We start from the raw sequence: 25,551 nt of genomic DNA, 5'->3' as shown, positions 1-25,551 counted from the left end.
CGAAGTGCTGGCTGAACACAAAGCACTTCTTCTTCAACACAAGCAAAATATCTCAAACACCCTGACTTGAAATCGTGCAGTAGTGTGTGCAGCCTTGTTTTATAACTGTACAACTTTTCTGCACAAAGCAGTGTAGCCACCCAGTTACTACGAGCGATGACTAAATAACACACTGGTGCTGATTTTAGGTCTCCAGCCTATGAATAGATAATTGGTAGTTTAGTGATCAGCAGTCTTTGATGCCTGGGTTTAACAGGGTTGATGTCTCAGCCACAAGATCACAAAAGGAAAACAATTATAAATTACTAGGAACACAACTATATATGAATTTTTGTTCGGTCCAAAGTGTAGAAAAATGTCACAACTACTAAAATTGCAAGATGTTCAACTTCCATGCCAGTTTGTGGGTGAAAACAGGAAAAACACAACCCTCAGCGTAAGTAAGTAAAACAAATAGACTGAAGGCAAAACGTGGATTCACATTTGACCATATATGTGTTGTTTTTAAGGTTTTAGATGACTGCTTGGAAGTTTCGGTCATTAGTATGTTTGCATGTGTTTACAACACACATTTGCACAATCAAAGATCAGTTTGAATAGTTTAAATACACAGCAACTAAATAAACTAAACTGCAGTGCAATTTTCTGACCCACTGGACAACCGCGCCTCTTTTGAGACAGCCGACTTGCAGGAATAGCGTGAATGCTGCACGTTCGGGACACATCAGCTGCTCCTGTGTCTCAAAGGTCAAAGCTCAGGTCACAACCTGCAGCGGGGTGAGGACCCAGCATAAATGATGCCACCAAACTGTCCCTGGCCAATTATTTATAGCTAGAGCTGTAGCTGGAGAGCACGAGATGCTCCTCATGCATCTCCATGAGCATTTACTTGTAACCTCAGCTACATGTAACGTGGTTGGAGTGGGAACAAGTGGGTCATTACTGCTCAAACTAAACTTCACAAGTCTGAGGAGATGAATGAATGTGGTTTTAAAGCCTTTCTCCTGTTAGACGAAGCAGTCATTGTCTATTTTTAATAAGAACAAAAGGTGTCTAATTCTAAAATATCTTGTAATTTAATATAAAAGTTCCTCTTTTTAGTCAGAATCAGCTGATTCTGAGTTGTATGTGAAATGTTGGTTAGGCTTGGTCGTAGCACAACTGCATTATGTGAGTTCAAGTATTTATGTGTTACAATGCTCTGCTATGCACTGTAAAACACTGGTTTGCAAGTCTGAGTGTGAAACTGGCAATTTAACAAAGCTGTGTTCTTGCAATGCTGGAGGTCACTGTATTTTTATTCAGAATGTAACACGCCGGGTATAAGCAGCATGTCTTTTGATGTTTGCTTGCCCAGATTAAGGGTTAGAAATGTTTTCTGTGTGACCAACAGGAAGTCAAATACCAATGAAAGATTGTAGATATTCTACTCTAATGACACATTCACATCTCCCTTAATCTGCTGATATTAAACAGCCCATATTTTCACACCGGTTTAATGAACCAGTTATTTCATTCTCAAAATAAACCAGCGAGACACAGAAATTACAGAGCAGATGAAACACTGCAGTTAGAAAACTGTCTGAGCAAAGTGCAGATAGTCTGAGGAACTTCGGATCTGAAAGATCACACAGCTGGATCAAGAAGATTGGCGAGGAAATAAGAGTCATTACAGCACCTAATTATCACACAGGCAGCATTTCCTGTAAGTGTACCTGTGTGGCATCAAAGGATCTAGAGCTAAACAAAACTGATTAAAACATTTCAGCTCCAATCTCCACGATGCTGGATGACTGTCAGCACTGACTCATAGCTTAAAACTGCTGAAGTATGAAGTCATAAATAAAGAGCTTGCTAATTAAAAGGCTGTTAACAGGTGTACCAAGCATTGTTTACCAGCTTTACTAAGACCACAGGAACAGTAAAATAACTTACATGAAGAGAGAGACCATTAAACGGAAGTAGCTAATAAATTATAAAAATATGCATCAATATAGTTTTTTTTTAACCTTTATTATTATTATTTGTTTTAGTCTTGCCCTCATAAATATTTAAATATTAGTGTATGGTTGCGTGATTGTGATTTTTGGATGGTTTTAATGCGCCTTTGCCTCCGTTTACTGCACACATGTCCCTGAACCTACGTGATGAAATAAATAGAAACGCTGTCAGTTTGCGTGACGAACAGGTTGTGACATCGTTACTATGCTTTCTATGAACACGGAGGGTGAGGAAGCGGGGACGGCACCAAAATAAGAGAGAAAAAGTTTCAGTTTTTTTTTGGGTTCAGTTCAGCACGTGGGGAAAGGAGTGGCCTGGGAGCGCAATAATGGGACCAAAGAGACAGATGGGAGGGAAACTGGGCTCGGGTTACAGCCTGACAGGGGGTAAGGGGCCGGCCTGATATTTGCGAATATACGAAGATTCATTGAAGGTAACAGGGACATAAAACTACAGCGTCTGGCCTGAAGCGGTCGGTGCTGAGTTTGTGCTGCAGGTCCAGGTCCTGCCGCTGGATTCCCCCATCGGTTTTTTGGGAAGGGTGAAGGTCGAATGGTCTGGCTTTTGTAATTGGGGACACAAACACCAAATAACGAGAGAAGCCTCCGCTCCTTTCGCACCATTTTTTCTCCCTCAAGGGCCCTGCATGTCTAATATTTAGACATGTTCAGCTTGATGGATTCCAGGACTATACTGCTACTTGTAGCGAGCCAAGTTTGTCTATTAGCCGTTGTGAGATGTCAGGTGGAAGACGACCGTAAGTGACAGTTTTATTTCTCTGATGAGAAAAAAACTCAACTTGTATAAAGAGTATACTAAGAGTTACTCGAATAACCATATTGTAAATAATGTTTCAGCACAGTACGTGACGTGTGGAGGTTTTTGGAACTTTTACGCACAGAAAAGTCACCGATATCTTTGATGTTTTCTGTGCATGAAAGGTTGTTTATGTGATGACAGAAAGATGATTTCTGTGGATCTTCGGTCTGCCGTCTGTTTATGTTTTAATTTCTATGAGATGTAGGATGTAAGTGCATGTCACATTTGCGGGCGCGCGCGAGAATGGGATTGATGAAGATGTGGTGGAAGTTAACGTGGAAAAAACACTCAAAGCGTGCTTTTCTTTTTTATTTCTTATTTACTTTTGCATTTATTCGTCCTAGTTTAAGTTAAAACCGAAGATCATATGATTCTGATTCCTACTTTGAACCCAGCTCATTGCCTTAAAAGCTACCTTCCCCCTTCTTTCTCAAAGTCGAGCTGCATGACACCTGTGGGTGTTTTAAGGGCCTTCGCAGACTCTCCTTTTAGCTGCAGATTCACTTAATATAGTGGGGGAGGGGGAGGGGATGAGCAAAAAGTGAAAGGTGGTCAGGCTCAAGGGCCTTTGGTGAAAAGTATTCACATTCCTTTGCTTTCTGAGGGCATCCAGGCAAATCATGGCTTGTTGGGGCAGAAAGCTGAACTAATAACTAAAAGCTCCATCAAATATTTCAAAATTACTAGTTTACTGACAGGATACTCACCCTGTTGAGAGCAAATCGTCCATCACACCTGCAGACTGTTTATATTTTTTTAATAACTGGAGCAGGATTCTTAATCATTATTATTGATTTTAGTATCCACAAGAGAGATCTGAGAGTAAAGGTATGCCAGCAGATTTGGGGCCAGAAATAATGTTCCATATGATTTCAGGCTTTCCATCTGCTTAAAAGATTACCCATAAGCTGTGACAGTCAGTCCAGAAAGAGACAGAGCCAGGGTGCAAGAGGGGTAACTGGAAAAAATATAAAGCAGGGACTTTATTATTCTGATGTGAAGAAAGTGCAGTGTTCTTAATAATATACAAGTTGAGTTCAAGAAAGCTGGAGGAAAAAAATGCCTTTTTTTCCCAGGATAGAATAGAGGGGAATAGTCATGCCAAAGCAATTGGAAGTCTCAGGTTACCCTCTCAGAGATGTCAGTTCCTGGATTCCTGGTTATAATGCGAGCCCTTCTTTCCTAGCACTTTTTGTTTTTTTAGGGAGACGGGGTATAGAGGTGTTATTGTGACCCTAGCACAGCAAGACGACTGGAGCTCTAAACCCTGAGGCCACCAACTGACCGTTCTTGAGGCCATAAAGTTAATCAGACATAGGTAGAATGAGCTGAGACCTAAACAGTTACTAACGAAATAGGAACGCGCTTGACTCTAATGTCCTCAAAGTACACCTGGATTCACTTTACAATTTTCATTGTTTTACTCTCCTGGAAAACAGTATGGTTGCCAGCATATGGGAGAGGAGACTCACAAATTATCCCCAGTGATGAAAAGCCAGCTCTCTGTCAGTTCTCCAGTAGATAGAGGACCCCTTGTCCTACAATACCCCATATCAGGAGAATCTTTCATATTACAGCCAGTGAAAGGACAGGTGCAGCCCTTTCATGGTGCATCCAGGCCTGTAGAAGTTCATGTCAAAACCGCAAGGTATGCGCATGAAAGCTGGCCATTTTCTTTTCTCCGGTGGGTTTGAGCTGGCATCTGACGCAGCTATGGTTTCCAGATGGGGATTGAAATGTGCCCCGTGTTTATACAAGGCAATACTTTGTGAATTGCCCACTCTGTTTCTTTCCAAAAAGGCCTCATTCATGGCTGCAGAGGTCCGTTTGGATACTTAGACTTAAGCAGCTCTCAAAGGTAAATATAGCTACTGTATTTGCTCCTTGTCCTCTCACCTCTCAGCAGTGCGCACCCTTGGAGCCTTTCTTTTCATCACCCGGCCGCAGGTTCTGTGACTCCATTTTTTATTATCAAGCAGGTGTTTGGCTGCCAGGCTGGAAAACGAACACGTTTCTGATTACCCGGATCTACTGTAAAACTGTGATGCCAGTGGCGTCATTTACACCACATACAGCAGCTGTATTCAGAAGTGAACCGCCTCCAGCACGTTCTCTTGCGCCCTTCACCAGAATGTGGCCTGAGAAAATAATCCAAACGTTTTCATTAAGTCAGTGCAAACTTCGCCTCTTTTGCAGTACAGTAGGGTGTCTCCAGCTCTAATTGTCCTGTACTTAACTTGTTGAGGAATTCCTACACATGGCCTCCAGCTCCTGTAAAGCTACTGGGGGTTTCCTGCAGGTCTTGCGTCGCTTGTCTGTAATTCTGCGATGATAAACTGCCACCTTGTGGCTACTTGAGAGGTTGCATTTCTCGATCATGTGAAGAAAAGCTCGACTTGAAGCAGAGAAGTTGTAGTTTTTGTAGACGTCAACATTAATAAGTCAACAAGAGAAAAATTAGCAAAGATAATTATGATAATAAATCAGGGAACAATGACATTTTTCTTTGTTTTTAATGCCTTTCTTTGAGGAATTAATTGTTCCCCTTTACATTATTATAAACTAAATCTGGTCTGGTTTTGGACTGCCAGATTAACTGTCACTGACAATTATATGTTTTTTATTTAAGAGTACTGTGCTGATATAGTGCGTTAAATAGTCTACACGCTCCCTACTTTAATTGAACTTTCTGCACTTGTGTTGAAAAACATTCACCGAAAGGCTGTTTATGGCGTTATTTTGCATGCATCATATCACAGCGTATATGTTTCACAGCTGAATATGACATTGTTTTGTTTTTGTCTGTCATGAAACACACGACACCGACTGCTATTCGCATCTGATATATAATCTCTCGTTTTTTCCCTTCCGCTGCTACCTACCCGCACCTCTTCTGTGTGTCCCTTTCCACGGTCCGACACACAGAAGAGGACGCGTTTAGCTGTGTACAAGATGGACAGCGTTATAGTGACAAGGATGTGTGGAAACCAGAGCCTTGTCGCATCTGTGTGTGTGACACTGGAACCGTCCTGTGCGATGAAATTGTCTGCGAGGAGCTAAAAGACTGCCCCAAACCTGAAATCCCATTTGGAGAGTGTTGCCCCATCTGCGCTGCTGACCAGCCTCCAGCCTCTGGTTGTAATTTATTTATCTCACATCTCACATAAATAAATTACTGCTCAGGATCATATTGTTTATTTTGGGGAGAAAACGCCACATCGCCTAAATTTGGTATTAATCAAAGGTCGGGTAGCTGCTGTTTAACACGATGTTCACTCTAATGTGCTATTTGGACATGCACTGCGTGACAGCCTTTGATTTAAATACAGTTTTCGAACCCCAAAGCAAACAAATGATGAGAAATAAACAACAACAGTGACACATCTGACAGGATTTCACTGAAACGCTACCTCGCCGTAATTTTTCCATAGCTGGCTCACCTTGGCCCCATCTTGTTTGAATACTCTCTCCCTCTCTCAGTATCATGAAAACATGTGGGAGTCATTAAGGAAATACCTCAGTCGAGCAGACACGGCTTCACATTTCTACTCTATATCCTCTCTGTGGATTTCTGCAGATCTGATGGCAAGAAAACACAGTGACTGCGTACTGAGAGTTCAGACTATTAGGATCTATTCACCACATTTGAAAATGCCATTGATACAGATATACAAACTGTGTGGGTCACGTTTGGAAATATAAATAAGGTCAGCTTGAGTGAAGTCACTGTGTCAATGCATGTGTCACTGTTTTCATTGCATGCTTCTGGATTAAAATGCTTTATAATATACTTATTTTGAGTTTAAGCTTTTAATCAAATAAAAACAGAGCTAATAAAAACTGAAATATATTCAGACTACCCACAAACAGCATTATGCATCTGTCACATCTGTACTGACTTTTATTTGATCTGATAGTTCCTGATATACGTACATGTATATGTATATATTAACATATTAGTGTATGTATATCAAAATTCTAAAGATAATTGTCATCTTCAGAAAAAACTGTTACAACTTGACAAAAATGTCATTTTGATGTTTTTATTAATATTTAAGAATCCTATGCACTCTTGTGTCAAAGTGTTTAAAACAATACTTAGTTACATTTTTTCATTTTTAACCAAACCTGCTGCTTTAGCTTCACTGATCATCATAGTTTAACTTCTTTGAGTTGCAAAAAAAGTAACAATGAGCTTAAAATGCTGTGAAATCAGAGTTCCTGCCTTTGCCCACGGCACAGAAGGTTTAACGTTTCAGTAGAAATACAATTTTGCAGGCTACTCCAGCTCCTTTGCTCTCTACTCTTACCCTCACTCTGCAGCTGGTTTTGCTTTGAGCTCTTAATGCGAGATGGCGATGCAACCAACACTTGTTTACAGTCCTAATGGGCTCTTTGTGTGATGAAAATGTGATTTGGTGGTGGTCTTTGGAGCAGCTTAATTCAAGAACATAAAATTGATTCCCAGTATTGGTAGCCTTTCTCCTTCCAGGACGCACTGCAAGGCCAACATAGTTTGTTCACTAACTATGATCTGTTCTCTCCCTCTCTCCTGCTCCACACATAACAGGAATACCTGGTGCTAAGGTGAGACTCTGTACATGTTTAAATGCTGCATGTGTATTTGTCTGTGTATGCAATCGTTATGCATGTGTGTGTGTGTGTTTAATATCAACCTCTCCCAGCAATCATAGCCATATCTGTCCCAGACTTACAGTGTTGGGGAGTAACGGAATACATGTATTTAAAATACAAAATATGAGTAACTGTAATCCGTTACAATTACCGTTTAATAAGGTGGTATTCAGAATACAGTTACTTTGTTGAAATGAATGGATTAGACGGCAGTATTTTCCTGTTTCATAAGGCTATGCCCTCTTTGTTTTTGCTTTCCACGCTGGTGGAAACCCAAACAAAACACGCATTAAGAGGCTCTCATGTCTGTGTCTCAATCTCGCGGCCCGTGTCACCTCTACTTGCAGCCCGCATAATGACGTGAAGAAATATTTTTAAAAATTATTCACAAAAATTTAATATGAAGGCAATAGGCAGAGTGTTAGAGGCATAGCCATAAAGAATGGAGCCTCATGGGAAGTGTAGTCCGTGCTGCAGGGAGAATGGACTAGTGCATACCGGTTATGTGTCTGTGAGCGAGGGAGAGAGAAAAAGGAAAAGTACGAGCTGTCATCGAGCAAAAACGGGAGCTGGAAGCATGTAAATATAATAATAACCACTGCAGCCAAGAAGAGAGCCTGACGAGCCCAGTTGTAAGTAAGCTATTAAGACTCGACTGTACACCGTGTTCGTGTTTTCCTCCGAAACAATAAGTTCCGTTGGAGCAGCCTTTCAACGCCTCTCTCTGTCTCTGCTAGCAAAGTTGACCCAGACAACAAAGTAAAGCTAGTTTTCAGCTACGAGCCCGACACAAACCCGACGTATTAGCCAGAGGCAGTGTTGCCAACTCGTCAGTAAGGAAAATCGCTATTGGTTGTCCTAAAAGTCGCTAGAAGTCGCTAAATGACGTCATCACCTAATTTGCATAATTGGTCATGCTAACGTAATTGTAACCTACGCTGCTGGAGAGAGAAATAACATCGTGGATGAGACATAAAGTGAGCAAAAAACGTCCTAAATGCATTTAGAATTTATTTAGAACTACAAATTAAATTTCTTTTAGCAATTATTGTTTTTTGTAATGTCTTCCACGTCTTTTTTTAGCGACTTTTTTTTAGAAAAAAACTTGCTAGGGGGTCTGAAAACTCGCTAAATGCTAAGTTGGCAACACTGCTTTCAACGCCTCTCTCTGTCTCTCGCTAGCAAAGTTGACCCAGACAACAAAGTAAAGCTAGTTTTCGGCTACGAGCCCGACACAGAACCCACCGTATTAGCCAGAGGTCCCTTTACTACGGCTCGGAGCCGCTGACCTGTTTTATATACGCGCGGAATAGTTTTCTACGAAATCGCTGCAAAAAGTTCAGCCTCACCTAATTTCCACCTACTGTTATTCATTTATATTAAGATTTAAAAATCTAGTCGGTATTGGTATGGCGAGTAACCTTCAGTAACAGTAATAAATCACAGCAATAGTACATTCATGTAGTTGTAAACAGCATGATAATATATTAAGTAATCCAAAGTATTCAGAATACGTTACTCTCATTGAGTAACGTAACAGAATACGTTACAAAATACATTTTGGGGCATGTAATCTGTAATCTGTAGTGGAATACATTTTAAAAGTAACCTTCCCAACACTGCAGACTTATATCAGGGCTGCACGAGGACCCTGTAGTTTAAGGATCGAGATGAGGCTTTGATATGAATGAGCTTTGGCAGATGTTTAATAGCTATTTCCTGTTCACACTGTGTGCAATATTTACACGTGCGCTGGCGCTGCGGGGGATACTCACTTTGAACATTTTGCTGTGACCGATTTCCCGATAAAACTGCAAATTCCATCAAAGGCTTTGATCAGATGGGCTCTTATGAGCTGTTTTTCAGAGTGTGGTTGAGAAAAAAACAGGAACTGAGAGATGTTTGAAAATAATCAAACTCTCAGCTACTAATAGAGCCGATCTTATTTGCTGTTGTGTTCTTACCTTCTTCTTATCTAGGGCCAGAAAGGCGAACCCGGAGACATTACGGATGTAAGTTGATGCCACACTCATAACATGCAGCATGTCTGTGTTGTCATTTGGAAAAGCTTGTTTGTTATATGTTAGAACCGTAAATCCTGAAGTGACAGAGATTTCTTTTAAACTCACAAGACACACTCAAAACTCGCCGCCAGCCTGCAGCGGAGAAGTGTTCAGGTACTTTACTGGTAACTGAACTGCTAGTAAAACCAGCAGTAAAGAAATACATCACACACACAAACAGAAGGCCAGAAATCCCCACTGTTTTATCCATTATTAGTATAACTGGTGTATTAAGCAAATCCATCTATTTTAAAATGTTTTAAGTTGCTCTGTTTATAAAATCATAATGTCACATTAAGCTGAAACTATCAAACGTTTCCGTGCATGAACTCAAAACACAACCAACACCACCAGTTTATATAAGACTGAGAGTGTTAGAGAGAAGCCAAGCCGCTCATCAAGAAGACAGCCAAGCACAATAATGGCTCCATACATTCCCCCATAAAGATCCTCACGGGCCAGCAGAGCGCAGCAGGGACAGAAAGTGAGCTCCCTGCTGCTGCTGCTGCTGCAGTGCTGCACCTGGAAATGCTTTACCCCACTGAGGCGATACAAGCTCATGGCAGGAAATACAAAGGCATTGTTTATTGTATGTTTCTTCTAACGCTTTGCCCGAAGAGATTAGCAGTTAACAAGTCTCCTCTGATGGGAGACAGATCATTTTCCCCAAAACCTCTCTTGTGCAACTATATCTGGAAAATGTCAAGTTTTGTTTTAGGCCCAGAGATTAAAAAAGTGTTTTATTCAAGACCAGCTGATTCTTATCAGTTTGGTGTTTCTGTCCTTGTCTTATCCAGGTTATAGGACCAAGAGGACCACCTGGCCCAACGGTATGCACCTATTTCCTCATAATTATTCCCCTTTGAGCACTTTTACAGACACTGCGTAGTATCTGAACGTGTTTTGAGTAATTATATAGGTATTACATTTAATTGGCAGAGCAGTGACTGGAAATGGAAACCGATCTGATACAACAGTAGTAGAGTTAAAAGGCTTCAGCTGTTATTCAACACATAAGTTTTGAGATTACGCCTGAAGTTATTTCACCATCTCCTGTTCACCCAGGGACCGCCAGGAGAGCAAGGACCCCGAGGACCAAGAGGAGATAAAGGAGAGAAGGTCAGTGTGACGTGTAAAAAATAAGAAAAAAATCAATGACTCTTGATTTTCTACTTTAAAAAAAAGGAAACTCAAACCCTGCCCAGCTAAGAAGTACAGTATGTGTCATTGAATCGGAGCTTTAGGGCTCGGGGAGTGGGCTGGGGGATCTGTTATAGGTTGCAGGTTTGCAGAATGGCAGCCTTTCACTGAGCGACTCAGCCTAACTAGTCATGTGTCATTTACATTAGGCTGTGTGGTCTGCTGAGGTTTGGGGCGTTTAACAGATGTGAGGCTGTCGGAGACTCATAATGTAAACCTCTGCTGCTCTCAGAGGGCCCATAGTCAGTCAGTGTGGGAAATCAGCACCACCACATTTGCAAGGCTTTGATCATCTCAATAATGTAACATCACTCGGATGTGCTAACGGCCGCAGGCGAGGAGTTTATGCCATGTAGTCGTCTTGTTTATGCAGATTTAAGCGCAGGACGGATCGAGCTTTGGCTTTGGCGTGGTTTTTTTTTAGGTGCTCGGGTTCTTTGTTTGGGATTCCCTTGCAGGGTGATTTGTCAGCGCATGCACAGAGGAATGCAGGTAGTCCAATTTGGCCAGGAAAATCATCACCTGAGTAAACGTGTAGTCATTTATTCAGAGTGTGCACAAGCTCAAATGTTGGCCACAGGTTGGAATTAATGAATGCTAAATTAAAATGTGTTATGTAACACTTTTATGTTCTTACACATGTTTTTTCTCTCTTACATTTGCAACAAAATGGGAAGATTATTACTTAATAAGATGCTATTCCTATTTGTTTTGGTACTTGAATTGTGTCTTCTCAGCTGTGAGAAGCATTAATGCAGCTCAACACAGCTGCAGATATAGAAACATATAATATTTGAATAGAGGGAAAGTAGTTAGTGAGTGAATTTATGAGCTGATCTGTTGCAAATGCTTCTCGATTTGATTTTTTTGAGATTTGACAAAATGACATGTGCGGCATTTTGTGAAACAATTCATCTGAATTTTATATTTATATTTAAGGGAAGTCCTGGCCCCCGTGGCAGAGATGGCGAGCCTGGCACCCCCGGAAACCCTGGCCCCCCTGGACCTCCAGGACCTAATGGACCCCCTGGCCTTGGTGGAGTGAGTATCGCATGTCTAGTAAGGACGATAGGCTAGCATTCACTCCAGACATAGGAGCTGACAGGTTGCATACTGATTCAAGGCCAAGAATGGGTTCACTTTGGCTGCTTGGAATAACTGGAGAGAGGGGTGAAATGGAGCAACGAAAGAATCCAAGAGTACAAAAGATGTGGGAAACTGCTGGTGTTGGGAGGAGGCAGAAAGACAACAGCGAGGGGATGCAGAGGGAAAGAATAGATCGAATGCCTCTCATTCTTTGTAGCAGAAAAGAAAGGAGGGTGGTGGAGGTAGTATGATAGACGTAAGAAGGGGAAGGGAAGAAGTGCTTTTTGGGGGGGGTGGAGTTAAAAAGAAAGAGAGTCTTTGTGAGAACGGTTCACATGCCCTCTGTCTCTCCTCTGTCTGCATCAGAATTCACATACTAAGCTCTACTACTGACAAAAAGAAGGTCAAAAGCTGATTCGCTCTCCGGCCAAAACGATGCAGCATCCTGCAGCGATGCGTGACACGTGAACACGCTTTGCAAGTGTTGAAATTAAGTCATCTATTCGCTCTGTTCCAGTCAAATGCTTTACCCAGATTTATACTTTTATTTCACAAACATAATAAACCACAAACCATTTTGTTTATTCTAAAAATGCTAAATATGTCCTTTGTTTTGCCTCCTCCAGAACTTCGCCGCTCAGATGGCCGGTGGTTTTGACGAGAAGGCCGGCGGCGCACAAATGGGTGTGATGCAAGGACCGATGGTGAGCAAGTGATGATGAGAGCTGCTGCCGCTCCTGTGTTGTTTTTATCACCGCCTGATTTCACCTGCAATGAGGCTAACGTTATGACGTTTTCAAAAACAAAGCGCTTTGAGTCTATCCACGTGAAGACCTGGGTTAGAGATCTGCATCAGCCCGCATCTGCTCTGCATCCCCATCCTGCTCTTTAACTGCTCTGGGGGGACATAAACAACTTCTTTCCATGAACTAGAGAAGCATCACCTGGTCATCAAACGTGAAAACTATGAGATGGAAACATCATCATTCTCCTTTAGGAGAGTAGTTGCCAAAGCGGGATTTAAAGTCTGGGATGGGAAGAAACAATGAAGACTTCACTCAGCGTTCCCTTTTTGTCTTTTCCGTCTTTGTTGTTGGTTTATGGATGAAATCAAGAGATAAAAGACACGTTTTTCCTGCTGCTGGAGGAAGCTGCAAAGTTCTGGGTCACGATGGAAAATAAACACCTCACATGGAGTACAGAGGGGTAATTTTATAAACCAAGGAAGCAGCCATTGATCTTCATTATATTTCAAGCTCATGAAAAACCGCTCCTGCTGGCATGGCAGCATGCCCGTGATGGAGTGAGGAGCATACTGGGAGCTATTTTGGTTTAAAGAGCCACAGAGAAGCTTGGCTGTCTCTCAGCCCAGCAGTGGTTTGAGACGCTCTGAGGGTAGGGGGACTGAAGGCGATCGCATCCCCTCAGCTAGCAGAGTGTATGTGTGTGTGTGGCTTAACTCCTACTGACTGTCCTACCGTATGTCTGTCTGAGAGCCCGCCACAACACTGAGCCTTATTGAAGGAAGTCTACGTTTACTTTGGCTTATGCCAGCTTGCTGTTGGAGGAGCAGTGGAAGAGCAAACTGGACTGATGTTAAATCACAAGTAAAGCTTAAAACCCTCATATATACCTGTAAATACCCCCAGCTCATATCCTGGCCTTACATAGCTATTTAAACAACGCCGCTACTGAAATGCACGCACACAAACATATGTGTGCCCCTCAAACACACTTTATAAAGCCCCATTGATACGTTTCTCCCCAGCGTGGTGAGGGCTTCCCACACCCACTGAAAGGTGACTTTCATTTGATTCTGAGCACCACTGTGCCCGGCTGTGACATTTTCTTTGGCTGCGAGCCCTGATTTTTGTATGAGGCTTCATAAGAGCCACGCTACTGAAAGGAATATGTTTCTATCCAAGCAAGCAGCTGTCAAAAGTCATCGGAAGTCAAACTTTCTTTTAATAAGAAGAGCTCGGGCTCTTGAAAGCTCTCAGCTCACTCCCTTGAATCGAAAAAAAGCATAAGGATTAGTCTCAAAACTGTTACAGAATTAGTTTGGCAACTCCGAGCAGACGTAGCTGCAGAGCAGTCGGAGATAATTTAGTTCAATTTAGCTTAAGACTCTTCCGCTGAGCCGGTGCCTGAAATCTCACTTATCTAAGATGAAGATTTTCATTATAACCAACAGTGTGTCAAGAAGAAGCCATGCAGAGTTCAGCTTCCTCTCTTAAAAAATGCAACACTTCAGCTTGTGACCTTTGAACTACAGAAACACACAGCGAGTGGAAACATTAACTGAGGAAAGCAGAAGGATGAAAGAAGTGAAGAGAAAATCTGATCCCGGGAGGAATTTCAAATGATTTATGGTTTTGACAGGAGAGCCGCTGAGTATTATGTAGCTTTGAGGCAAAGCAGGTGATGTGTTTTTATAGCTTCTCGGTGAATTCGCGTGGATAAAATGACCACTTAACAAATTTTACCACTAATGCAAACTGTAAAAAGTTAACTGTGCTGTTGTGTAATTTGCCTGTTTATGTATTTTCAAATGTGTGACGAGTGGATTTATGTGCCATTATCTTCATGCTGCTTGTGTGTTGTCTTCTTCTCAGGGCCCTATGGGACCTAGAGGACCACCTGGGCCAACTGGATCACCTGTAAGTACCTCCTGTACTCCCAAAAACAGCACCCAATCAGGGCACACCTGTAGACAGCATCCTGTGGTTGGTCACAGACAGGGTACACATGGCAAAATCTCATAATTGTAACGTGCATATGCTACATTGTCTGCTCCTTTAATGTATTTAATAACAATATTGACCTTAAAATGGCCACTGCTCGTGCAAACCTCAGGAATAAGTGCATACAGCAGGCTTTAAGTAATAACTGTTTATACTGAGCCCTGCTTTAACCACGAGCGTCTGCTCCCGCTCTCCTCTGGAGGAAGATGGCAAGTAAAGAACACTTTCATCTCCCTGAAGGCTCCGGGGCTTTTTCCTGTGCCGCGACCCAGACATACCATCGAACACCTGACAATTTACCTTACACCCCCCACCACACGCAAATGCCCTGCCTTGTTCTACCCCTGCCTGTAGCCCAGCTCCACCTGCAGCCCTTACTCAAAGAATCCAGAAGCTGCAGAGTTGAAGGCAGTGCCACCTGACTTGCCTCAACTTGATCATTTTATCGCCCAAAGCCCCCGTTTGCAGAAATGCAATTCCACCTTAAACACCTTTGGTCTGCTTTTAGATAGGACTTCCTTTTCTAAAGTTATGGTATCATTTTGAATCTTAGAAGCTTTTAATTTAGAAACGGATGCCATAACGGATCAAATGTGGATTATCTTCTATCGTATACACGTCGTTACAACGAAGGATACTTGTATTTCAAATATCGCAGTTGGCATATGTGCAAGTATTCTATATGAGCGTAAAATTCAGCCTGACTTCAAACGTCTCTATATCCCAGCGAGTTTCTCCACCCTTGGCTCTGTGTGATGACAATAAAAGAGGATATGGGCTCCAGCTCCCTGTGATAGGCAGTTAAAAATGGCCACTTCAGGCTCATAGCTCCAACTGTGAGTACTGAAATGTCATTGCTGTTCTTTTGTGTCCAAGGGGCAATTCATCAGAAGAAATCTGGCTTAAAGGGATGGACTTGAAAGGACCTGTTTTAGACAGAAGGTGGCCTATCTGCTTGACCAAACCAAAGCTTGACAATGGCACAAAGCCTGCAGAGTCCAAGAAAGAAATTATGCAGCTAGAAACTGGCATAATAGATTCCCTTTAATCAATATCTCTTTGAAGATGTAGTTAGATTAGCAGACATTTATTAATATCTTCTTTGTCAGTGTCTAAAAAATGTTTCACAGTTTGACTCTCTCTTCTTTTCACATCCCAGGGTCCACAAGGTTTCCAAGGTAATCCTGGAGAAGCTGGAGAGCCTGGACATTCAGTAAGTATCCCACCCTCCTGAGGTTTTGCATGTCCCCTCTAAACCCCTAAGCCTCTGCTGCTTATTTCTTTTTTTCTTTTTGTTTTTTTAATTTCTCATGGCTGCTTGACTTGAGCTGCTTTCTTGTGACTGATTGTTTTAAAGGGGGGATTTCAACCATAAAAAAGCTTGAAATTCTTCAAATGATAACATAAAATCCAAAAAATATTTTTAAAAATAATAATTTTGGAACAACATGGGCACTAGAACAACCCAAGAATAAAAAAATAAAACCCAGAGAGGTGTTTAAACACTTGTTTTTATTTTAGGTAGTTTGGCTGTGGCTTACTGTACATACCTGTGTTGCATTTCACAGTCTGTTAGTTTTGCCAACTGTGGCAATATTGAAATTATGAAATATACAGACCTTGAGATATTGACGTTAATATCTGTCTCCACCTTCCTACACTCATATTTTGAATAAAAAGGTCAAATCTGATTCTTCCATTATCCTTGCAATCATTCCTTTCCTCACATATTTATTTTTACAATTCATTATCTCCATAAACTCATCTCGGAGAGGAGATTGCATCTCTTCCAATCAGTTTTTATTTTCTATTCCTACATTTGCTTCTCTAAGTTTTTTAATTTTTTCTCCTCATTCCCCCAAAGTTCACTGAAACCACACCACCAACCCCTTCCCTGTACCCAGCACTATTCTCTCAGCAGGTAGACAATGCAAGGTCTCCCCACCGCTGTGTTAATCTGCTCATGTGGCGTCTAGATATGCAGACAGAACGTCTCTGAGATGCCTTTCCCTTTTAAAAAGGTGCCAGTGCATCGTTAGGAGTGATTAAAATCAAACTTCCTTCCAGAAACTAGCTTGACAGTTGTAGAGGGGTGAAAATGTTGGCCAAGCGTAAAGTCCAGTCATGAAAAATCAGAGATCAAAGAGGAGGCCAGTGCATCGATAGATTAATAATCAGCACTTCTGTTCTATGTCCTTCACCAAAGCTGTACTTTTTGTGCAAAACCCTTCTTACTGAGACACAGAATAGTTTTATTTATAATTATTAATATTATTACGTAACTTATACAATTAGCAAAAACAATTCCCATTTCAGATTAACACAGTATGGTGTCCTTTCTAAATTAAGGCGCTCATTATCTTTTTTTTCCATAAGTAAACAATATTGGCGGCTTGCATCAGTGAGTGCAGCACTTAAACTGTGAAAACAATAATCAGGGTCACTAATGAGGCCTTTAAGCACATCTGTGACTTTTCTGTTTTCTGTCAGAGCTGATTGTCAGGAAACAAACACCAGCTGTGAATACCAGCTCCTATGAATCAAAACGTAAAGTGTGTAATGTTGCCCTCTGTTGATTCTCACAGTTTCTCACCTGTGCTCATTTTTTCTGTTTCTAACAGGGATCCATGGGACCCCGTGGCCCCCCGGGACCTTCTGGAAAACCTGGAGATGATGTAAGTGTGGCCATTGCAACTAAAATGAAAGGTTAGGTTGGCAAAGGTGGGGTGGCTGTAGCTCAGGTGGTCGAGCAGGTCAGCTACTAACCGGAAGGTTGGCGGTTCAATCTCCACCAGTCTGCATATCAAATATCCTTGGGCAAGATACTAACCCCACGTTGCTCTCCGACGCATTCATCAGAGTATGAATGTTAGACAGTAAGCACTAAACAGTTTAGAAAAAGTGCTTGGATGAATGAACTAGTTGTATAAAGCGCTTGAGTGCTCAGAGTAGAAAAGTGCACTCGTGTGATTGCAGCAGCAGGACTTTCCAGTCCTGATGCATTCTCCACATAAACAGATGAGTGTTGTCTGTGATGCTGTTTTATATGAGCAAATCCTTGTTTTGTACAGAAGTTTGGACTCATTTAGTTTTTTGCGGTGTTATTAGCTGTAACAGCTCTGCAGCTGACTGAAGTGTTCAGCAAATCTTTCTCAAAGTAGAGGCAAAGTAGAGGCAAAGTAGAGGCTCAAAGCATGCTGTGAATTCAATCTTCAGAAGAATCTTCAAACAGCATTTGGACCACAGACATAAAAAAAGTAATTCCTCCTTTTAGCCACATGATGGCAGCAAATGTGACGTTACACGCTGTGTCCACTAGGGTGCTCTTTATTCTATTCAACTACATACAAGTAGACAAAAAATACACAGACGTTTTTTATATGTAAGGAAGAATTGCACAAAATAACAACTTCAAATGCAGGTTTACTTTGGTTTTCACTTCACTGTCTCTGTCTTTGTTTTTTCTGTTTTAGGGTGAAGCTGGCAAACCTGGAAAATCAGGTGAGCGTGGACCTTCGGGACCTCAGGTGAGTTACTCCAGTCAGCTGATGCTGATTCCAGTTAGATGATGAACTATTAATGCATTTAAATGCAAACTTATTTAAATCTGTAAATTGCTAAACTGGACTCTTTGTATTTGTGGAGAAAGTAATTTAACTGTTAGCTTCATGTTGATTCCCTGTGTTTATGTTGGTCTACATCTTTTCCTTTCATGCCACAGGGAGCTCGTGGATTCCCGGGAACTCCTGGTCTGCCTGGCATCAAGGGGCACAGAGTGAGTGTGTTTGTTGTCCTAGAAATTCCAGCATAAATGGGCGGGTGTTTATATGTCATGTAACCTGACGTCTCTGTCTTTTAGGGTTATCCAGGGCGTGACGGTGCAAAGGGAGAGACTGGAGCTGTTGGTGCTAAGGTGAGATGTAGTGATTTTTCTGACAGACCCACAGCTTGTGTTCGTATGACTTCCTCTGCTGAAGATGACACTTGTTTAATCCCCCACGTTGCTGAACCATAATAACAGTTAAATCCTCTGTTCAGGGTGAATCTGGTTCTCCTGGAGAGAGCGGCGCTCCCGGACCAATGGTATGACACACACACACACACACACACGCAGGTTTTTATATCTTAGTGAGGACATTTAATTGACATAATGCTTTCCCTAGCCGTTTACCCTAACCATCAAAAATGAATGCCTAACCCTAACCCTCAGCCTAAAATTAACCATCCCCTGTTGGTCCCCACAAATATAACATTCCAATTTTTGGTCCCCACAAAGATGTCTAAACAGGTATACACACACACACATTTGGTAAATGATGGTAACGGTGAGAACTTCTCCTCTTTTCCCTCACAGGGACCTCGTGGTTTGCCTGGTGAGAGAGGACGTCCTGGAGCCAGTGGAGCTGCTGTAGGTGCCACGTTTCTCTCTAAACTGTGGTGTTGGAAACAAACTTAATATAATTTATAACAGATGGTTGGATTGTCACCCCTAAAGGAGTAAATTTAGAGCATTTATCAGGTGCTTCTTTTAGGCAGTTATGGCGATAATTGCATTAACCTTTAAACACTGCGTTGCGTTATTTGTTGATTATAAGAAATCATTTATCCAGCTGTGTTTTTTCCTGACCTGTCCTCATAATGCACTGTTCACTTTATTCAGGGAGCTCGTGGAAATGATGGCCTGCCCGGTCCTGCTGGTCCACCTGTAAGTGCCCTCTTAGATGTCGTGTAGTTTCCTTTTATTTTGTCCACATTTGCATTCAGACCTGGTAGGAAATACTGTACATGAAGTCAGTGCTGTGTTTCTCTACATCTCCACAATATGATAGTATCTGATCTTTCACACCTGGATGTGTCAGTGATTAATAGCCAAACTGACAGGCTATTTTCTCTCTGTAGGGCCCCGTTGGACCTTCCGGAGCTCCAGGCTTCCCTGGCTCGCCCGGTTCAAAAGTAAGTCACATGTTTATCTAAATGAAGCTCTCAGCACCTCTTCACATTCACCTTTGTGTTGGTTATTCTCTTTTGCACTGTTTGCCTTCTTTTTTTATCAGAACACTGCCAGAAAACTTGAATCACTTATTTGGGATTTTTCTGCACCAAAATAAAGTTAAAGTGAATATAGTTTTAGGAAGATTTTCTTTATATGAGGAAAAAAGTTATTATCTCAGAAGATGTCAGTACCCAGCTCAGGGAGGATTTTGTGGGGACAAGATGAAATGCTTCAGTGAAATTGGAGATGCCTGCGCTGCACTGAAAAGTGCTTTAAACCTCCATCTGTGTGGAAAATTGGGGAGGAGGGGGGGTTTAAAGTGTTATTTTCCCTCTCTCACTCCCCTTACTGTCTTTTTTCTTCTTTTGTGTCTGTGGTTTGAATCTGATTTATTTCTCCTCCATGGCAAACGGGCTCAGATCTGTGCTCGAGGGGCCTGTGCTGGTGGTTTGCTTTCTTCTTCAAGCCCCTTGATTGTTTAAGAAATCTTATAGGAATTGCAAATGGAGCGTCAATTTAGAAAATTCAGGAGTTTTTCCTTGAAATAGCGAAAGGCAAGCTAGGCTCAAAACGGGGAAAGGGTGTGTTTGGAAATTTCATCATGTTATATTCAAAAACACGCACAGTATAGTTTATCTGCAGAAAGGTCTGAATGGCTTTATGCATGTTTATGTTTCATGCCTTCGATGCCTTCAGGAACCTAAACGTCTTAAATGTGTTGATGAGATGTTGCCTCATTTAAGTGCTTTCAGTCCTGGCACAAAAAAAGCTAACAAGACAGAAGCAACACAAATGAACCTTGACTGCAAAAACTAAAGAAACTATCGTGAAATAAACAAATGTGAGATGGACAGTTTTTCTTCAGCTCCTGCTGCAGCCGAATTCTATTATCTAACAGCGACTGAGTTACTGGCTCTAACATACTGAGATTTTTGTCTTCATCTTTAGAGCCAGTAAATTATTGGCATTTACAAAAGGCTGTAACATCAATATTTTTGCACATACCTTTGACCTATGTGTGGTTATAGTTACTACTGCACGTGGAAAGCCTGCAGCGCAGCAAGAATGACAAACACATTTCATGCATCAGCATAAAGTTGCACACTGCCACTGTGGTAAAATCTCTGGCTTGCGTCCACAGGAGGTGGGAGCTCAGAATATTGAGTTAGGCTTTTTAATACTGAAGCACAAAACCTTGAAAAATCTTCTCCTCCTACATCTAATCCTTACTAAATGCTGTTGCTCCAAATCACAACAACTGTCACCGCGAGGCTCTTTATGCTGTTGGATAAAGAGTCCTCCTAGCCAGATATTAAAAGCTTCCAAAAGCAATAAACAATATGAATATTAGAGATATATTAAAGAAAGAAAAAAGAAAGCCTTCTGACAGAAGGAAAACTGCTCCCACGACCCACAAACTGTATATAAAAGATGGCATTAGCCACCAAGACTTCACACAGGTTCTGTCTTTAGGGCTCAAGCTCAGCGTTTTAACTGTCACCATGCAGGTGTATAACAATTACACTTTGGCTCCAACCAAGTTGATGCCCTGCTGTTTTATCTATTTTGCAATAAATGGAAGCATAAGTTGCTAAATAAGCACATTTCTGTTTTCAGTAAGAGTTGGAATAAACATTTGAGCCCTTAAACTCTTCAGGAAAATGATTACTGAGAGGATACAGCAGGAGAAGTGATCCTCTGGGCTGTTTTAAAATAAACGTCCACACAATCAGACTTGTTGTTTCTGTAGCTAGAGATGTCGCCCCCTGCTGGTGATGAGAAAGATCAGGTTTAAGCGCTTCTACATTGCAATGGGCACTGAGTATTTTAATAGAAGATATTCATAATATAAGAAGTTCATAAAGAGTTTGAATCTACTTCCTGTTTTTTAAATAAAGTTTGCAATAAGAAAGAGCCACGTCTGCAGCATCATTTCGCATCTACTTTTATCCTAAATCAATACCATTTTTTGATAATTACAAGCACTAGTTTTTATATTTCACTACCAGGAAACCTATAAATCCCATAATACATATTAAAAGGACGATCATGGCTCAGGAGTTGGCAGTTTGTCTTGTAATCGGAAGGTTGCCGGTTCGAGGGTCTCGAAAAGCGCTGTAAAAATGCAATCCATTATTATTATTATTATTAAAAGACATATGACATTATTACATAAATCAATTCAATTAAACTATTTTTTTAAATCACTCTTCTTTTCAATTCTATTTACATTTTATTAAAGCCCATCTGGAAGTCTTTTTCAGTTACTCTGTGTACTCTGCTTACACATTACTCATCTGTCCTCTGTGTTGTGGATCAGGGAGAAGCCGGACCTACTGGTGCTCGTGGACCTGAGGGGGCTCAGGGACCTCGTGGAGAGTCTGGTACTCCTGGATCTTCTGGACCCTCTGGAGCTTCTGTAAGTGATGCTAGAACTCTTTATCTAAATCTGTCAGTTCACACCACTTTCTTTTTTTTTTTGTGAAAAGTGCAGCTCAGTTTCTTTACTACAGGTTTTTCTCAGAAACTTGTCAGACTCTCTTTAGTGAGCAGAGAGAACTGTGCTGTGGAAAAGCAGCTTTTTGCTGTAGTTTAACATTGTTTGGACAGACCCACCCGCACCATCCTGTCAGATGAGCCCCTGAACCCTTCCATCAACATCACCTGACATTTTAAATTAATAGCATTTGATTAAAGACTATTTTTTTTGCAGGGTAATCCCGGTACTGATGGCATCCCTGGAGCGAAAGGATCTGCTGTAAGTTTAGCATTTTTACCTTTTGCCACCTTCTCACTTAACCTTTTCATATTTAGACATGCAGGTAATTTTTTTCTTGCAACTTCCGAGTTACTCTACTGCATCTAATAATATTTGCATCCTATACAGAACATTTACAGTGATCTCTTATTGAATCTGACCGATTAAGCAGTGAATGATGTTGAGCTTTCTATTCCAGCTTTAAAAGCTGAGATGAAATACTTCTGACTTCAGATTTCTCTCCGTCTCTTTTTTATAGGGTGCTCCTGGCATCGCTGGTGCTCCTGGTTTCCCTGGACCTCGTGGGCCTCCCGGGCCTCAGGGAGCCACTGGACCTCTTGGTCCCAAGGGAACATCTGTATGTACTGAATGAATCATTCATAACACACAGGATGCCCCTTCATTGGAGTTGTATTACTATCTGGATGTATTTGCAGTGACCACTTGATGTTTGTTGTCATTTCATATCCCAAATAATTAAAGCAGGTCTTAAAAACATAATAACTCATGCATTGTTTCTCTCTCTGTCTCTCTGTTTAGGGCGACCCAGGTATCCCAGGGTTCAAGGGAGAGGCTGGACCCAAAGGAGAAATTGTGAGTTTTGTTTCCTTCGACTTGTGTCTGTATACCCTGATCGGTTCATCAGCAAAACAGAATTCATTGATACAGTACTTTGTGGAAAAAGCGGACAAACACTTCAGACTATGTCGTCTGACAGACTTAGTACACATTTCCACATAGTTTAGGAACGCAAACCTAACAAAACATATTACTTTAATATGTAAATACAACATATTTTTAACCTTGTCTGTTATTCATCTGATTCCAGGGACCACCTGGTCTTCAGGGACCAAATGGCCCACTAGGAGAAGAAGGCAAGAGAGGGCCCAGAGGTGAGCCTGGTTCTGCTGGACCACTGGGACCCCCTGGAGAGAGAGTAAGTGCACAGCACGCTTTCTTTTTCCAGTTCTTTAAAACATGCTGCTTGGGAACTCTTGGGAAAGTAATATTAAATATATCCCAGAATATCACAGTGTCAGGGTTTTCCTTCACTTAACCTACAGTTATTGCTTACTCTGTGATGGATGGGTGCGTATTCGTTGGGTAAAACTTTGCAGCCCATTTAAGGCCCACTGTGAGATTGGGATATTGCTGTTTAAATAAAGCTTAAATCTAATTTTGTGTTTTCCATTTAGGGAACTCCCGGTAACCGTGGTTTCCCTGGTCAAGATGGTCTGGCTGGTCCAAAGGTAAGCTTCATGATGGTTTCACTGACACTCCAGAGAAGAGTTTTTGTTTGTGAAAAGGAAGTGAAGCGCTCCAAACAGCCACAATGAGCTGAGTAGAGCATGTTTTAGGCATCTGGTCAGTAGTTGCAGGTGTAAAACTGTGTATGTGAATAAATGTGTGTGAATACATTCAGTTATATGTGATACACAGACATTAATTTAAACTTTTCCATAAGACATAAAAAGATAGAATTAGAATAGAATATAATTCAACTTTATTGTCATTGCACATGCACAGGTACAGGGCAACGAAATGCAGTTTGCATCCATCCAGAAGTGCTTTAGCCATGATATAGATATATTACAATATATATTAGCAATAATATAGATATGTAAGTATATTACAGAAATGGGTCTATTATGGTATGTTATAATGTACACGTATGTACAGGCTATGAACAGGATATAAATATGAAAAAAACTATACAGAATATGAGATATACAGTTATACAGAAATGTGAACTATGCAAATTATAAACAGTTGTAGGATTAAAAATTATCGTATGTACAGAATGATTATTTATACAGAGCTATACAGTAGTGCAGTTAAGATCAGTGAGATATGTGGATAATTTCTACAGAGGCTTTATAAAGTGCTAGTGATTGTGAGTGGTGGTTCAGTCCATGTTATTATTGTGTGTTTGAGGGTACAGTTGTCCATTGTGTGTGTGTAGGTGGTTGTGGGTGTGTGTATGTTCAGTCCATGAGTTTAACGTGGGTCAGATGTAGGGCTGCACGATTTTGCATAAAATGAGAATCACGATTTTTTGGCTTAGAATTGAGATCACGATTCTCTCACGATTTTCTTTTCCAGTATAAATATTTATTGCACTTATTAACTGCACATCAACTTCGTAACAGTTGAGACTGAACATAAAAACAATAAATAAACATAAAAACAACAAATGTCTCAGGCTTTGTCCTTGCTGCAAAATGTTGTACTGCTTGAAATTCCGTCTCCACCGTTGCTCGACGCTGCGTGTATAGAGCAGGTAGTGCAACAATAGAAAAATAGTTGCGGGACGGCACTGTGTAGCGTTTGTCTAGGGTGTTGATCGTTTTCCTAAATCCCTCGTTTTGCACAGTGTTGATGGAGCCATATCTTTGGTCAGGTGATAAGTAACAGCCTCCGTAATTTCTTTGTGCCTGCGGGAGTTCTTCGGGTATAGGGAAGCGCTGTATAAGGTTCCCGTTATTGATGTTTGGGTGGTTGACCGGGACGGATTTTCTCCTGTCACTTGCTCGTCATCCCTGACGTGCTCTCCGTTGTTTTTTCCCTGCTAATTTTAGCAGCTAGCTTCTGTATCACGTGGTATAAGGCTCCGCCCTTGTCATTTGTTGAGCGGGAAGAGTGAGCGCTTGTTTTCTTGCAGATTACGTCCCGGATCAAAATGCGGTACAATCGTCGTCTTTTTTTCTCTCTCTTTTTTTTTTAAATCGTTGTCATTTGGAAATGAGATCGCACATAAGTATGAATCGAGATCGCGATTTTCTAACGATTAATCGTGCAGCCCTAGTCAGAGGTCAGGAGGCAGAGTTCAGGAGTCTGACAGCTGTGGGGAAGAAGCTGTTCCGGTACCTGGTGGTCTTAGTCCGGAGGCTAAAAAGATGTTTGTGTCCTGACGTTATTATTATTATTATTATTATTATTATTATTATTATTATTATTATTATTATTATTATTATTATTTTAGTGTAGGTTAGTGTAGAGATTTTTGACATGCAGCATGGAGGGAGTAATATTTACTTCACTGAGCGATAAAAGCATTTCCAGTCTGATGGTGATGATATAAGCTTGTTAATAATTGGCGAACTAACGCTTCAGAATACACAAATAGTTCAGCATACTTTGAAATAATAGTACTTCAAACGTAGACTAGAAGCCATCAGAAAACCTTGAAAACGTGTGTAACTGAGATATTCATATCTATATTTTACTTTCTTGGATGTGAAAGCTAAAACT

The 25,551-nt window shown here is 41.2% G+C and overlaps 1 protein-coding gene across 2 annotated transcripts in view; it reads left to right on the top strand.

Moving 5' to 3' along the window:
• The first annotated feature begins 2,444 nt into the window (after positions 1-2,444).
• col2a1b (collagen, type II, alpha 1b) overlaps positions 2,445-25,551 on the top strand; it is a 56,183-nt gene continuing 33,076 nt past the window's right edge. Inside the window, exons 1-24 of one of the 2 annotated variants that reach the window (XM_087841061.1) lie at positions 2,445-2,758; positions 5,746-5,955; positions 7,391-7,407; positions 9,435-9,467; positions 10,316-10,348; positions 10,584-10,637; positions 11,658-11,759; positions 12,431-12,508; positions 14,420-14,464; positions 15,708-15,761; positions 17,170-17,223; positions 18,022-18,075; positions 18,270-18,323; positions 18,408-18,461; positions 18,587-18,631; positions 18,903-18,956; positions 19,209-19,253; positions 19,448-19,501; positions 21,862-21,960; positions 22,255-22,299; positions 22,559-22,657; positions 22,840-22,893; positions 23,129-23,236; positions 23,496-23,549. In XM_087841061.1, coding sequence (XP_087697187.1) covers positions 2,665-2,758; positions 5,746-5,955; positions 7,391-7,407; positions 9,435-9,467; positions 10,316-10,348; positions 10,584-10,637; positions 11,658-11,759; positions 12,431-12,508; positions 14,420-14,464; positions 15,708-15,761; positions 17,170-17,223; positions 18,022-18,075; positions 18,270-18,323; positions 18,408-18,461; positions 18,587-18,631; positions 18,903-18,956; positions 19,209-19,253; positions 19,448-19,501; positions 21,862-21,960; positions 22,255-22,299; positions 22,559-22,657; positions 22,840-22,893; positions 23,129-23,236; positions 23,496-23,549 — 1,593 coding nt within the window. In that variant the 5' untranslated portion in view covers positions 2,445-2,664. The remainder of the gene's footprint in view (positions 2,759-5,745; positions 5,956-7,390; positions 7,408-9,434; positions 9,468-10,315; positions 10,349-10,583; positions 10,638-11,657; positions 11,760-12,430; positions 12,509-14,419; positions 14,465-15,707; positions 15,762-17,169; positions 17,224-18,021; positions 18,076-18,269; positions 18,324-18,407; positions 18,462-18,586; positions 18,632-18,902; positions 18,957-19,208; positions 19,254-19,447; positions 19,502-21,861; positions 21,961-22,254; positions 22,300-22,558; positions 22,658-22,839; positions 22,894-23,128; positions 23,237-23,495; positions 23,550-25,551) is intronic. The other variant, XM_087841062.1, reaches the window with a different exon arrangement.

The sequence above is a fragment of the Neolamprologus brichardi genome, chromosome 5 (assembly GCF_056152115.1).
Source record: "Neolamprologus brichardi isolate AB-2024 chromosome 5, ASM5615211v1, whole genome shotgun sequence".
In the NCBI taxonomy this organism is placed as follows: Eukaryota; Metazoa; Chordata; class Actinopteri; order Cichliformes; family Cichlidae; genus Neolamprologus; species Neolamprologus brichardi.
The sequence above is the reverse complement of the archived record's forward strand: the minus strand, read 5'-3'. Positions and strand labels throughout refer to the sequence as shown.